This window comes from Engraulis encrasicolus, chromosome 13, assembly GCF_034702125.1.
Source record: "Engraulis encrasicolus isolate BLACKSEA-1 chromosome 13, IST_EnEncr_1.0, whole genome shotgun sequence".
Lineage (NCBI taxonomy): Eukaryota > Metazoa > Chordata > Actinopteri > Clupeiformes > Engraulidae > Engraulis > Engraulis encrasicolus.
Window position 1 is genome coordinate 51,421,301 of NC_085869.1, and position 15,624 is coordinate 51,436,924.

The following is a 15,624-nucleotide window of genomic DNA, read 5'->3' on the forward strand; positions in this document are numbered from 1 at the left end:
TAGTTTAATATGCGTCTCAGATGAGAAATAATATGACATAAATCACCATAAAATTCTGTTATACAATTAAGGCCTATGTTGTAATCCTTTAAGCTAAAATAATCCTTTGACAATACAGCACCATGATTGCACAGTATTATTAGGCCCACTTAGGGATGCAGACAGCTTTGGCTGGGCCCTGGACAAAGTTATGTATAGCAAACCTCCTGCACACACACATACACACACAAATGCACGCACGCATGAATGCAAACAGGCATGGACGCACGCACGCACACACACACACACACACACACAAACACACACACACACGCACGCACGCACGCACGCACGCACGCACGCACGCACACACACACACACACACACTGTGATTTATAGACATTGTTTGGACAAAAAAGTGCATCCGTCAACATAAGGTTAATGTCCAGCCAATGCTTCATCAAGACCTTGAGGAATCAATATAGCTGATACAAAAGCCTTGATATTCGGTCTTCACTAGAAAGTATATAGTGCACAAAAGCTCCTCTTTGTCAGGACACGATTTATTGTTTAGAGCCAAGCTATAGCGAGGCAATCAACTTTCAAGCCTGACTTGGCATAATAATTGGGAAAAGGCTGACCTAAATAAAACAAGTGCTGTAAGAGCAGCATAGGTCAACTCTCTCTCTATTTTGATTCATGTAATTTTCATGGCATGTTTTATTCTTGTATACAGTACAAATATGTGGCATCTTTGGATAAAGACTTGCCAACATCTTGTCTATGTACATACGTATGAACATTTAGAATAATTCAACCTTGACAATCAAGAAATTTGAAGACAGTCATTTAAAAAATATATAAATTTATATACCCAGGCGATATTTAACCACCTCATTGGTCATGATTGAGGAGGGCAGACAGAAAAACAGACAGACAGACAGACAGATAATAAGTGTATTTTAATTCCAACTCTTGCATTAGACTAATTAATGACACCCTCCTCGCCGCTGAGGAAACACCCTGTATACCGCCAGCTCTATTTTAAGCTCATGCAGCTCATTCTCGAAAGCGCTAATTAGCCAGAGAATCCAGTCGAGAGCTTTGAATCAAGCAAAGAGTCAACATTGGATTTCTGGTGGTTGTAGACTTGTATTTTCCTGAAGAACATGTGCCTGTAAAATCCAGTACCTGTCTGCTAGCATATCTGCTGCTTCGGTAACAGTTGATGAATAGCAAACATACTTAAAAAATGCTTTACCCTCACCAAAATTAGTCATGTCCTAGCAGTTTTACGACCTTTTGTAAAAGTATTCTTTTTCCACACTTGTTCAACTGTCGCATATTACACAATTAAGCGAGATGCACTGGCCTTGTATCGTGTGTTCTGTAACACTTTCACACAAACCCTTTTTCTATGATTGCATACTAACCTATCTATTGTGTACGTGTGTTATCCTCTATAGCTTTGGTTTACTTGATGGAGAAAGGAAAAAGGCTCTGGCCAAACACAGATGTGTTACAGGGGGTGGACCAGGGGATTACGGCTTCAAGGGCACGGTCAACACCACCTCTCTCTCTTCCACCTCTCTCTTCCACCACTACCCCTTTTCCACCTCTCTTTGCCACCTGTCTTACACCTCCTCCACTTCTCTCTGCAACTGCTCCCCTCCACCACCTCCTATCTCCCCCACCTCTCATCCAATGCTCCCTTCCACCACCTCCTCTGTCACCACCTCCCATCTCCCCTTAACAAGGAGAAATGCCTTAGACTAAAGGGATGAAGAGGAAGACTTTGTGGCTCACTAACCTCTTCTGGGGAAAAATAAAAAGCTCCATCCAAGGGTGCAGATAATTACTAAATGGCAGTGTGAGGGAGGTCTTCCTGCACCTGTTGGTCCCCCTCGGGGCGCGAACCTGCACCGTAAAAAATAGAATTACGCTTTGTTCAAGCAATTACATGTTCACAATTGAATGGACAGGAAATAGGAATTATTATCAAAGAACAGAAAAATCCACATCAAACTGATAGGTTGCATCTCAGTGATGTGTAAATATACAATAGTTAATATTCTGAATTGAAAATACATAATTGGCACAGGTGTTTAATCAGCGCATGCGCTTGCTGGCCTACACACGGGGTTTCCTTTCCTCTCAAAATCGGAAGGGCTGGACAACGTGCTTCTCACTCTGGCTGAAGTGTTCACAACTTGATCTGCAGGATGGCCAAACTTTAAAAAGGTATGTGTTTAACCGGCTTTAAGCATGTATTCCTCATTGTGTCCTACTCAAGAAATGTCTGTGTGCGTTATTATGAATTTAATATTTCGATTGACCAGGTGTTAGTTTTGACCTGTGTTTGCTAATTAGGCTAGCTCATAGGGCATTGACGTTAGCTAACTTATCGACTGTTTCAAATCCCATTTGCAAACTGTCAGCGCATCTGCGGTACAGTAAGTTACATGATCCTTTTCTCGATATATTTGATTTCCGTGTGCACAATGACCATGCAATGTTCACAAGTTGAGTGCATTAGTCCCGTGCCACGCTGCCTGTCTATCTGGCACTAGCCATATAATTATACTGGTAATGCAAACATTAAACGACTCAAAGTCGTTCGTGTGACCTCACGGACAGTGTTTTTGTTCTTGCTGCTTCCGTCCAGCTTGCATACAGTAGCGCGCGCCCCTGTAAGGCTGTGTCAATGTTTGGTTCGCTTACTGGAATTTCATTTATTGTGGCAGTAGGGAGGTAGGGCTCAAAGCATTAGGCCTACATTTCAAATATCAGCAACGTTGTTAGTTACTGCGCAAAGTCGTTACTTGTTACCCAAGTTGAGCAGTGAAATCGCTGTCGGGTTTGCTAATAAAACAAAACGTGTGAGTATTATGTGCAGTGCTCTCTGCTGAGCTGTTTTTTTCTAGCCCCTTTCGAGCTCTCCGGTGTGAGTGTTTGAGAGAGCGCGCACGCAGGCTACCTTGTCGCTGTGCATGCAATGCAAGGTCTAGAATTAGTCTACTACTTGAACTGGGACTGTGATTTGTTTAACGTGGCCCTAGAATGCTTTTGAGTTCCACCGCCAATTGTTTCAGTGGACTAACTAACACGCCGTCATGACAAATTGGTTAAATACACTGCCAAACATTGTTGGGGTAGCCTCCTCATCAGCACTGCTGCAACAGTCAGCGTGAGTTAAGTAATTGGGAACTAGAAATGTGGGATGCATACCTCCGCCAAGGAAGCTCAGTTTGTTATAATATTGTGTCCTGATGTGGTGTAACCCATGCAGACTAGCCTGCATAGCCTATCATAGTAGACTAGGCCTACCACAATTGGGAAAAGGGCTTATTTAACACTAGAACTACCACGGAGGGGTCAATTGACCTTTTTACCTAAAAGCCCCACAAGGGGGTCATTTGACCCTTTGGACCCCCTGCAGACACTCCTTTTGTTGTGGAAATGTGGCTGTTAGCAGCTCACAGCTGTCACTTGAGACACAGAGTGTGTGTGTGTGTGTGTGTGTGTGCGTGTGTGGATCATTTCCAATGCCTGTTGAGTGCTGTATCTCTGCATCTTCGTTCCTTGGAGAGGAGCTTCTTTCACCACAAAATTCTTGAGGGAAATGAAGCAGTAGTCCACATGCACTGGTATTTATGCATCTAACAATTGCCAGGTTGCATTCACATGAGTCGTTATGGTCACATGGCATGGGAGATTCACACTCTATTGGTTTGGCTAATTTCTCGAAACTGAGATGACATTCTCAAAACAACACGGACAAATCCCCAAACCAACTTGCAATTTCCCAAAACAGAATGGCATTTTTCATTGCTTTCATCAGATATCAAATGCTTTGTACATGTCTCAGATGTTTAGTACATCTCTGCAGATGGATATGTACAAATACCCTTCAGTTGACACATTCAGCATACATTTAGCACATTTTCCAAATAAATTGACCTTGCTTATCTAAACGAATGAGAAAATTCCCAGTCTAATGGTTGCCCTCTCCAAAACACGTCAGCATTATTTCATTGTGTAAGTCAGTGTTTCCCAACCTTTTTTGTCTTGCGTACCCCCTAAGCCTCTTAGTTGTGCTATATGTACCCCCTAATCTATTTTCTATATCATTTTCTCTGTCCTGATGTGACTGCTCCATGCATTTGTAATAATAACACTTTTCCAAGTACCCCCTGCAGTGTGCTCGCGTACCCCTAGTGGTACACGTACCCCTGGTTGTGAAACACTGGTGTAAGTCATCATATGCAAAGTGGTCTACGCAATTCCCAAAACAGTCAAGGACATCATATTTTAAGAATTTCATTACATAGCAAATTCATGACAGTGTTCAACAGGTCAGATGGTATTGTAACTTTACTAGTTAGTAGAAAATAATTTTACAACCGTGTATACTACAGTTTCCTCTGTTATTTGGCTAATTTCATGACATTTTTTCAAACGACATTCTGTTTTGAACAATTGCTAGTTGCTTTGGCATTTATCCATGTTATTTTGAGAACGTTATCTCTGTTTTGAGAAATGAGCCAAACCCACGAGAAACCTGTGATATATGGGCATTACTTTCTGTATATGAATTCACAGTAAAGAAAGTTACTGTAAAATACCCTTGGAAGAATTAGTCTGTGATGTCAAACTTTAATGGTTTCACTCACTTTTTCATTTTTATACATAGTTGAAATCTGTTAGCTGAACGTAGATAAAACACCTAACCATTTTCACTGGCAGTGCTTACACAATGGCAAAGGGACAATGTATTTTGTGGATACTGATGATATATGTGGGGAAGAAATTTAGTTTTGACACATGGGTAAACTGTTTTTGGGATGATATGAGCGAGTGATGAGGATCCATATAGTTATGCTGAACCATCCAGTTTATTTTAGACTAAATGAATGCAAATTGAGAAGGATCTATGCCATTTTGACGGTACTGACTATTTATATGTGAGACGGTTTAGTGCTGATGCAAGAATGAGGTGTTTTGGGAGGTATATGACATTTTGCTAGTTATCTGAACTGTTGTGCAGAAGTGTAAGAATGTTTGGCCAAATGACCCAATGGTTATAGGAATGTCATCTCAGTTTCAAGAAATGAGCCAAACCAATCGAGAAAAACTGTAATTCAACCATTATCTGGTTGCAGTCATATGATTCGTCATGATCACATGGGACATTCACACATTCATTGATGACTTATATGAAGAAAATGTGCTGACGTGTTTTCAGGACAACCATTACACTGAGAATCAACCAATTGGGATAGATCAGCAAGGTACATTCATTTGAAAATTCTACTAAATGTAAGCTGATTGTGTTAACTGTAGGATACTTATACATAGCCATTTGCAAGGATGTACTAAATGATTGAGACATGTACAAAAGCATTTGAAATTTGATGAAAGCAATGATAAATGCCATTTTGTTGTGAGGAACTGCAAATTAGTTTTGGGATTTGTCCATGTTTTGAGAATGACATCTCAGTTTCAAGAAATGAGACAAACCAATTGAGAAAAACTGTAACACACTGTCCGCCAAACTGTGCTATCTGTCTTTGCTGCTGATATCTTCATGCAAGTTGCTATTTACCTGTGGTGATTTTGGAGGCTGACAGCTGTCTGTCCCTGTTTGTCTTGGCTGTTAGCACTATAAGGTGTGACCCCCTCACCCCTCACCCCAAACACGGCCCCTAACAGCCTCATTACCATAACAAAATGAGTGATTAGTGTATTAGGTAAAAGCCGCCGGGTCAAATGACCCCTCTCTGGTACTTCTAGGTAGGCAGAAAAATCCTGGTAGTTCTAGTGTTAAGTAGTTAAAGGCATTTTTGCTGAATTCAAATCTGCCATGTGCTGAGCTGTGTCTGGCTGCTGCTGACATTGAACTTAAACTAAGGATACTATTACTGGTACCAAATTGAGGGAAAAAACGTATTGAAGGAGTTTAATGCTTTTTTGACACAAAAGTTGGCTTATGGTGTTCTTTTGACAATTTGGGTGTGCTGAATTGAAATCTGCCACATAGACAAGCAAATTAAGGGCCTTTTTAGTAGAATCCTTCACTTTGGTATAAAAGCATGAAATTTGGTACAGATACTCTCTAAGGGTCACTTACTCGGAAAAAGCGCTGGCCATCCAAAAATTAAATATGACGGCCATTTTTCAAGATGGCCACCTCTTCTACTAATGGTTAGTGTAAAAACCACTTTAGTGATATTTGGCTGAAGCACACTAAGGGTCCATTTTTAGGAGAAAAAAAAAAACTTTCCACACGAAATTTCAATATGGTGGTCGTTTTTCAAGATGGCAGCCATCGCTAAATGGTTAGTGTAAAAAAACATTTACTTTGGTATAAAACCATAACATTTGGCTAAAATACTGTCTGAGGGCCACTGTTTTGGAAAAACACATTGGCTACCCGAAAATTTGTGAGATGGCCGCCATTGCCACTAAGTGGTTGGTGTAAAACATTTTCTTGGAAGAAATCTACTCTCTGAGGGCCGATGTTTTGGACGAAGGCCCTGACCAAAGAAAGTAGATCTAACAAGAAGCTTCATTTTGTTTCTTTTCCGGTATCCACTTTATGTCGGGTGAAAGCCCCTTTAGGAGACCTTGGGTTAGGAGACCTTCGGAGTCCTGAGGTTGAGAATCAATGAAGTCCCCTTAGCGCTGTAGATGGCGGTAGCACCCGTCGTGTGCAAACACCACGAAAAGAGAAGAAGAAGGAGGGACAACGCCCCCTTAGGAGACCGAATTTTGAGCACTCGCTTTTGCATTGAGTGGGCGTGTTTCGAGTCCTCTTTATTAAATATCCAACCTCTTTGCCCTGACCACACAAAAATAAATATGGTAGCCATTTTGTAAGAGGTTCTGCTTACTAATATATTTTTAAATTGGTTCAATGGCTGCTGTTGACATTTAATTTAAACTAATGATACTAGTAGACTGGTACCAAAATTGGAAAAAAGAGCTTATTGAACGAGTTAAAGGTATTTGAGAAAAAAGTTGGCAAATAGTTTTCTGTCAATTTGGGTGTGCTGAATTCAAGTCTGCCCTATGCCGAGCTGCATCTAATCGATGTTGACATTGAAATTGAACTATGTGGGGCAGCCGTGGCCTAGTGGTTAGGGAGTTGGTCTTTCAATCTAGAGGTTGCCGGTTCAAATCCCCCCTGACCTTTCCCTATATCTCCATCCATGGCTGAAGTGCCCTTGAGCAAGGCACCTAACCCCACATTGCTCCAGGGACTGTAACCAATACCCTGAAAAATAATAACTGTAAGTCGCTTTGAATAAATGAAAGCGTCAGCTAAGTGCAAGGTAATGTAATATGTAACGTAATGTAATGTAACTAAGGACACTTAGCAGGCATGTTAGCAATGCTAACATTAGTGAATGGTTAGCATGAATTCTGGAAATAAACAACTAAAAATCTCACTTAAAGGGCACTATTACACTGTTATAAATAGGCTTACAGTCCAATCATGAAATGCATTTTAGATGTGAGAAAGTGCAATAGACCTCATGAGATTCCATAGGTATAGGTAGTCCTACAGTTTGCACAGATATAAGGGTATTCACATAGCTTAGGCCTACAACCATGGGAAAGTGTCTATGAGGTGTGCTAGTTCACCGGTTGAAACCAACTTTTCATGCGAAAAGTAGAGTAACGTACATTTTAAAATTCAGTAAAGACTAAAGTAATTCAATTACAATTGAAAGCACCAAAATAAAGCAACCTGTATTTACCTGTTTTTGTAACCTGGACCTGTTTTTTAACCTGTTGTAATCTGTCTTTTAAAAGTAACTTACCCAACACTGTAAGCTTATTGCCCATGTTTGTCTATTGGTTTTGTTAATTTATTAGCATTTGAATTGTGCACATCGAATGAGCTTTCAAAAAGTAATGTTTAATGTAATGCACTATTACGTTGTTATACTTAGTGGTTCCTATCACACCACTTATTTCAAATATTCTTTCTGGTTACATGTTTCAGATAGGAGCACCAAATCTCCCATGTTCTGCAAGTACTGCGGTTTCTCCTCAGACCAGGACGATCTTGTCAGACACCAGGAGCTTCACCACAGGAGACCCCACCATTGGCCTTGTGTTCATTCCAGCTGTCCTTGTGTGTTTAAAACTCGAGGAGCCTTAAAGTCACACCTTTCAAGATCTCATCACAAAGGTGCACTTGTTCATGATCAGTCCAATTTCACCTTCAAATGTGAATGTTGTGATTTTCAAGAAATATGTTCTGAAAGGGACTTTTTTAAACACCTGGGAAATCATCTTAAAATTCAGGAAACCGTTCAGTGTCCCTTTTTAGGTTGTGAGTTTAAAACGAATGCTTACAACACATTCAGTTCACATAAAAGCAGAAAACATAGGCAATACAGTGTAAATGACTTAAGAACTGTGATTCAGCCATTTGCTGTAACTGCAGCTGGAAGTATCGATGGTGCTGCTTCAACTTCAATTCAACAAGAATCGAGTCATGTGTTGGAGGAACATGCAGTAGAACATTTTGATGGTACAACAGTTGAGAACAAACTTGCAAGTCTTTTACTGTCTATGCAAACTTCCTTGCATGTCTCACGAAGTGCAGTTCAAACAATAATTGAGGGACTACGTGATGTATTGATTTGCTCCAAATCCAATGCTTTTCAAGCCGTTTCAGAGGTTCTTGCGAAACACAGCCTTTCATCAGAGAACACGCTAGTTAAGGAGATAGTTGACTCTGTTTTTACTTCTAATCCATTACTGTCAGCAATTTCTGAAAAGGGCTGCCTATCTACTGACTACAGAAGAAACTTGTATTTTGCACAGCATTTTCCTTTGATTGAGCCAGTGGAATATCGATACACTCAAGAGAGTAGAAACACATTTGTTTATGTACCATTGACTTTGGTGCTTGAAAACTTGCTGAGACGCCCTGATTATTCAAGTGCGCTAGTTCTGAGTCAAGAGCATTTGCCTGGTGTTTACAGGACTTTCCAGGATGGACAGTACTTTAGGCAGCGCAATGTTTCCTTTGGTGAAGAGACAGAAATCAGTATAGCCCTTTATATTGATGAATTTGAACTGTGCAACCCGCTTGGGACATCACGAAAGATCCACAAAGTAGTTGGAGTGTACTGGGTCATCCTTAACTTACCATCAAAGCTCAGGTCAGGTTTGACGTCCATTCAGTTGGGAGCTTTAGGAAAGAGTGTTGATGTCAGGAAGTTTGGTTATGAGCCTTTTTTAGAGCCCCTTATAAAAGATTTTAAGCTGGTTGGTCAACATGGGGTCTTTGTGGAGAACTTGAAGACGACTGTTAATGTGAAGCTCTTTTGCGTCTGTGCCGATAATCTCGGGGCACATAGTCTAGCGGGATTCCAGGAAAGCTTTATTGTGGATAAGTTCTGCCGTTTTTGCTTAGTGAGTCATAGAGAAATAGCAACTGTTAAATCAGGGGATTTTGTTTTGAGAACTGTTGAACAGCACAATGAGTTTGTGGAAGAGCTTAAGCGAAATGAAAGGCTTCAGAGTGTAAATGGTGTTAAACGTGAGTGTGTTTTGAGCAAGCATTTGTCTAGCTTTCATCCTGTAACGGGTTTTCCCCCTGATATATTGCATGATGCTTTTGAAGGCATTGTTCCGCTCGAATTAGCATTGTGCCTTTCGGACTTAATTTCTAAAGGATACTTCACTTTGGACCGACTTAACAACAGCATCAGATCATTCCCTTATAAATACACAGATAAAGTCAACAAGCCTAAGGTCATCGCTAAATCAGCCCTTACAAAGAAGTCTATTGGGGGAAATGGTCATGAAAACTGGGCACTGCTGCGGCTGCTTCCCCTCATGGTTGGTTGGCTCGTCCCAGAGAGTGAACCATCATGGGAGATATTAATGGACTTAAAAGAGATTGTTCAAATAGTTGTTTCTGACAAATTCACAGAGGAAACATTAAGCTATCTTGCATTCAAGTTATCAGATCATCGCTTACTACTTAAAGCGACGTTTCCTGATTTTGTCTTAAAACCAAAACATCACATAATTGAGCATTATCCACACCTCATACGCTGTTATGGTCCGTTAGTGGAACTCTGGACCATGAGGTTCGAATCAAAGCACAGTGTCTTTAAATCAGTTGCTCGGGATATACATAACACAAAGAATGTACTGCTCTCCTTGGCTGCAAAGCATCAGCAGTTAATGGCATACAATTTGGCTGGAGAAAGCCTCTTTAAGTCTGACTTGTACATCAACAAAGTTGTAGCTGTTCAGGTGGGAACTTTGGACAGTGCACAGAGATCTGCGGTGTTAAGAAAATTGCCACATGTTGACACGATTTCTATTACTCGTAAACTGGAACTGTTTGGAACAGAATACTCTCAAGGCATGATTGTAACAGCTGGCCATTTTAATGGGCAACCAGAGTTTTTCAAAATTTTGAGCATCATTGTCCATGGTGGCAAAGTATTATTCTTGTCAAAGAAGCTTGTTGCCTGGTACTTTGAACATTACAGGTCTTTTCAAGTAGAGGACAGTGTCTATGGTGAAATCATGGTTGTTGATGTCAATCAATTGAATCATTACTATCCTTTGGCAGCTTACCTTGTTGGGGGAAGGCTCTGGGTGACGTTGAGGACGCATTGTTAGACGGATCATGGTGAGTAGTGCATTATTCCCAAACTAGTCTCGTAAATTCCAATCCTATAAATGCGTTTCTATTGTGTAATGTATTGCACAGCTTCATAAATAGAAGGAACACCTTAAGCAACTCCCAGTCAATCATACGTCTGTGATACAGTACCAGCCTGTCCAGTCAAGAAGTAATATGCTTTGTGAATCGATTTTGCTTACAATTTTCCTTACAGTTTTCCCCTGAGTTTTTCCATCATTTGCATTTTGACACCTGAAGGTATGATGAGACTGTGTCTCAGTGACTGCCACTCATTAGATGAGTTGCACTACCTGAGCAAATTCAAGGGTGTCAGACACTGCCTCATGGTTACAAAAGCGGTCAAAAATGCACGTTACCAAAATCTCTGAAAAAAAACAGATGATCTGAGACTCCACCTGGCAAATAACAATAAATAATAAATAAGTTTGGATGTATTTGAGTAATTGCCAGTACTTTCTGTCAATTGTTTGTGAATCCATTTGCCTAATGTGGGTCATATTTAACATATAGTTGCTTTGTTACTGCACAGGCTGTTATTTCTGACATATGATTGACTTGGGAGTTGCATTGTGTTTGTCCTTATTTTTTCAATCAGTGTATTTTCCTTAACCTGAATGTTTCCTGTTTCATAGGTACTATTGCTAAGAGTTGTAGTATCTGCTGATGAAGCAAGACGCGTCCAAATTCCAGAATTGCCAGAGTCTGTGGATGCGCTTGTGGATTTCCTTAAAGAAAAACTACAACTTCAGGGGGATTTCCAATTGCAATTTGAGGACCCTGAATTCCAAAATGCCCGTTGCAATTTGTCAGAGATATCAGAACTTCCACCTGAACGTGCAGTTCTACACATACAGTGGAAAGGGCATTCAGCTTATGAAGATCCCTTGGATCTATCACAGTCCCTTGGATCCATCTCGTCACTCGACACTGCAAGCCTAAGCTCCTCCAAAGGAGCCTCACCTGCAACTTCACCCAGCCCATCGCCCACCTCCACAAGAAATTTGCGCAGTGCGTCAGAGTGGCCCTCTCCATTCCCTATCCCTGCTCTGTCTCTTGATGTTGAGCTGAAGTTAAGAAAAGGCAATGAGGCATTTGAGAAGACGAAGAAAAGCATTGATGTTACAAGAGACATTAAGACAGACATTCTTGACAAAATTGCCCATGCTGCTTTTGATATAAAAGCGTACCCTCAGCCTCACGAAGTTGAATCCATTGCAGTTGCTTTGATCACCAAATACCCATGCCTCAGAGATGTTGATGGCAACGGTTATGATGGCTGGCTTGGCAGTATCCGGAACAAGTTCAACAACTTCAGAGCAAAACTGCGACTGGCAGGTTGCAGTGACGTTTCCCTCAACAGCAAAAGGAAGACTGATGGAGAGACTGAACCATACACACTGAAGAAAGCCAAGCGTGGGGAGATCAACCATTTTCCTGAACATCCAAATCAGCAGGATGATTCCTCACTTGAACAGCAAAGAAAGCTCTTGGTGGACGCATCAAAGACAGCCAAAATAGATGAGAAATTCGTAAGGGACACGATGGAGATGACCTTTTCGCTGAGGAGAAGGGAGATTGTTGATGACCAGCCGATGGTGATTGAAGTGCAAGACAGATGGCCTGCTTTATTTTTCAAGGAGCAGGTAAGAATTTACAATTTTGATACTGCTGTAGACATCTGATTACGTTTCCGTACGCTGAGAACCATTACATTGTTTGACCTGCTCCTTTTTGTCTATGTTGAATTGTGTATTTGACAGATTGATGCTGAGTTTTTTCGCATCACAAACAAGATGCTATTGAGGACCTTCAGAGCTGCAGTGGACAATTACACTCCCAAACTACTTCGTCTGTACCGTGCCCGAAAAGCAGCCTTTGGAAAGGCTATGGATGATATCATGGCGAAGCTTGATGATGAGGTATGTTGTGGTTGAAATTCTTAGCTTTTTGGAAGACTGCTCAAAGCAGGCCAGGCTTTTTTTTAACTGATTATGTTATAAACAAAGCACATATGTTGTACTGCTTCAAAAACAAAAGGAAAAGCAAAGCAACACAAAGCAATGCATCTCCCATGTCAGCCTGTCCAGCTAGAAAGAAACAATTGTGAAATGGTCCTTGCAAATGTAACAAATGGGTAGAAATTAGAGGTACTAAAAAAACTACTAAAACTTTCTGTTATGGTGGCCACAGACCATTTTTCCTTCTGGCAGATGATTTGAACTAGAGGCGATCACTCACTGAATTTGCTCAGGTAGTGCTGCTCATCCAAGATGGCACATCATGTGCTGTTGAACATCAAATTCCATCATTGGCACCCTGTGCTCTTCACAAATGTTGTAGGCAACATTACCTGTGATATAAGCAAATTACTTCCCGGATCTCATGCCCTCTTTAGAGCAGAAACATGGATGTTATTGGTCTGAAAACCTGTTTTGCAGCGCTCTGGCAGTGTTTTGCCTGTGAAGATCTTGTAAACAGTCTACTGTATGTTCCAACGTCCTCATACTCTGCACACTACTGATGGGTACCGCAAAGATGAAAGGAACAGTCCACCCATTTTTGACTTTCACACATTTGCAGTATTTCCAAGCTTTATTCATGAATGTGCTTATCATTTTCTTGTCATTGTTTCCAGTACTTAGTTATTTGATCAGAATTATTAGCATAGCTTAGCGTAATCACTGGAAGTAAATGGGAACATTTGCATCAAGACACCAGTGATCACAGGACATAATGTAAAATTCACCAAAGTGCAAAAAAGCTATTTAATTAATTTAAAAGTAGTTTAACTACATTGGAGTATGTTTCGTTTGTTCCCATAGATTTGTATTGTTACGCTTAATTTGGCTATACTCTTCAACTAGGCAATGCAAACACAGACAAAATGATATGCACATTCATGAATAATGGTTGGAAATACTGCAAATGTGTGAAAAAAATGGTGGACTGTTCCTTTAAAGAGCCATCTTGGATGAGTGCCATTAGCTGAGCAAATTTAGTGGGTTATCCACTGCCTCATGATGCCATCAGGGATATGAAACTCTCTCAGGATGCACATGGCCAAAAAGATGTTCTGTGGATACCACAGGGGAATAACTATTTTGGGGGAATTATTTTGTTATTACCTCTAATTTCTATCCATTGCCTGTTATATTTGCACGACAGAGAGCAAAATTCACATTGTTGCCAACTTGATCATGAATCACTTGAATTGTATTGTTTTTGGTGTCCTATTGATTATGGAATAGTGCTGGGGAAAGTCTTAAATTAATATGGGAGTAGAAAGACTGAATGACTAAAAGATTTTTACCTCAACTTTTATGACCAATTTTTTTTTTTTTTTTTGTGCATAGACCTCTGACATCCTCAGGCACCGCAAAGATGCTGCTCTTCGAGGACTCCCGTTATTTCTCCGTGAGGACCCCAAGGAACTTTTCAAAGAATGCCTTGTAAGTAGTCATTAGCATCAAACAGGGACTACTGTGCCTTTTTTATGTTTCATACTGTGTGCACTATACCCATGCACACGCAGACTGAAAGTAAGCTGACATGCATCTAGGACAGAGTAGCCTAATAGAATACAACAGAGCAGGGTGCGATTTGTAGGGGGGGGGGGGGGGGGGGCGGGGGGGGGGGGGGGGGGGGGGGGGGGGGGGGGGGGGGGGGGGGGGGGGAAATTGTCCCCCCTTTTGGTTTTGATATTGCCACTTTTTCTACATGATTTTAAACACAGTTCAATGTAATTCCATTGATATTGCTTAAAATCTGACATATCCCCTCTTCTGGTTTTTCCAACAAATCGCACCCTGCAACTGAGAATAAAAATGGAGTATTAGCATGAGATGAGGTAATGAATGTAAGAGCGTCTTTGAACTTTTGCCCTCAGGTGAATTAAACAAATGTCTCAGTTTCATTGAGCAGCTTTTGGGGGGGGGGGTAAATGCATAGAAATTCAATGCAAAATGGCGATATGAATATACATGACAAAAAAACAGATGGATAGGATTTGTGGTGGGGAATGGAATGGTCTGTGGATGCCACCTGCAGAAGAGACAAAACTATTTCTAGGGTGTAGTTTGCTGCTCATTGGTTGTTGAATTTACAATGCTGCAGGCAAAATGAATTCACCATGAGTTCCTCCTTTCTGGTATGATTGCTGGGGAGTTGCATTGCAACTTTAATTTTTGTGGAACAGTGTATAGTACTAGTGTTGTGTAGTGTGGACGCGTACCCATGAGTTTTGTCCTGAGTAGATGGTACAGGAGGGGGCAGAGCACTCAATGTGAGTGTAAAAATCCTTTTTTGTGCTTTTGTTTTCTACAGGAGACCGATGCAGATGATGTGGCTCTCCAGGGCGTGGCTATGGGCATTCTTTATGTTCGCGAAGACTGTGGTCCAGGGACATCTGCACGAGTGCAAAACATTGCCGTCATCCTCGAAGAGAGAGTCGTTTTGCAAGATATCCCAGATACTCCAACTGCTCTGGCATACCTTTTTGGCTTCCTTTATGCCCTGAATATCTCCTACCCAAAGGCTCTGAAGTATACCGTCAATGGTCCCACAGCTTTTTCTTGCTGCGCCATATTCCCACTTTTAATTTAAAGAAATTATTCAAAATATGCAGTGGGACCAATGGGCCTAAAATGTTAATGTTTTAGTCTTAGTGATTTGGGAACATAGACACGGTCCCCCTTTGATTTGCACTTAGAATGAGGTTGTATTTTGCAATGCATACTGACCCATGTTCTCACTGTTAGTGGATGGCTGTTAGCGAAAATGTAAGATTTTTATTTTGACCTAAAGGAACTTTTTATTTCAAGCAGTTTTACCTCATATGCCTACGAAGGCAGAGTGCAGTAACTAGATATTTTGTCAAAATTGAGTTAAAACTTAGAGGTGTAATGAATCCTATTTTATGTTGCAACAGAGTCTTGCAGTACAAATTAGTCCCGTTCTTA

At 40.9% G+C, this 15,624-nt stretch overlaps 1 protein-coding gene across 1 annotated transcript; it reads left to right on the top strand.

Annotated features, from left to right (window-relative positions):
* The first annotated feature begins 12,207 nt into the window (after positions 1-12,207).
* Positions 12,208-15,268, top strand: LOC134460589 (uncharacterized). The gene is made up of 4 exons (XM_063212965.1): positions 12,208-12,309; positions 12,427-12,585; positions 14,020-14,115; positions 14,990-15,268. The coding sequence occupies exons 1-4, from the start codon at positions 12,208-12,210 to the stop codon at positions 15,266-15,268; spliced, it is 636 nt and encodes a 211-aa protein (XP_063069035.1).
* The last annotated feature ends 356 nt before the right edge of the window (positions 15,269-15,624 follow it).

Bases quoted from the DNA above. Each gene is read 5' to 3' on its own strand.
- LOC134460589 (XM_063212965.1), top strand. From the start codon at position 12,208: ATGGAGATGACCTTTTCGCTGAGGAGAAGGGAGATTGTTGATGACCAG. The intron at 12,310-12,426 runs GTAAGAATTTAC...TGTATTTGACAG, and splicing joins CTTTATTTTTCAAGGAGCAG to ATTGATGCTGAGTTTTTTCG. The intron at 14,116-14,989 runs GTAAGTAGTCAT...TGTTTTCTACAG, and splicing joins AACTTTTCAAAGAATGCCTT to GAGACCGATGCAGATGATGT.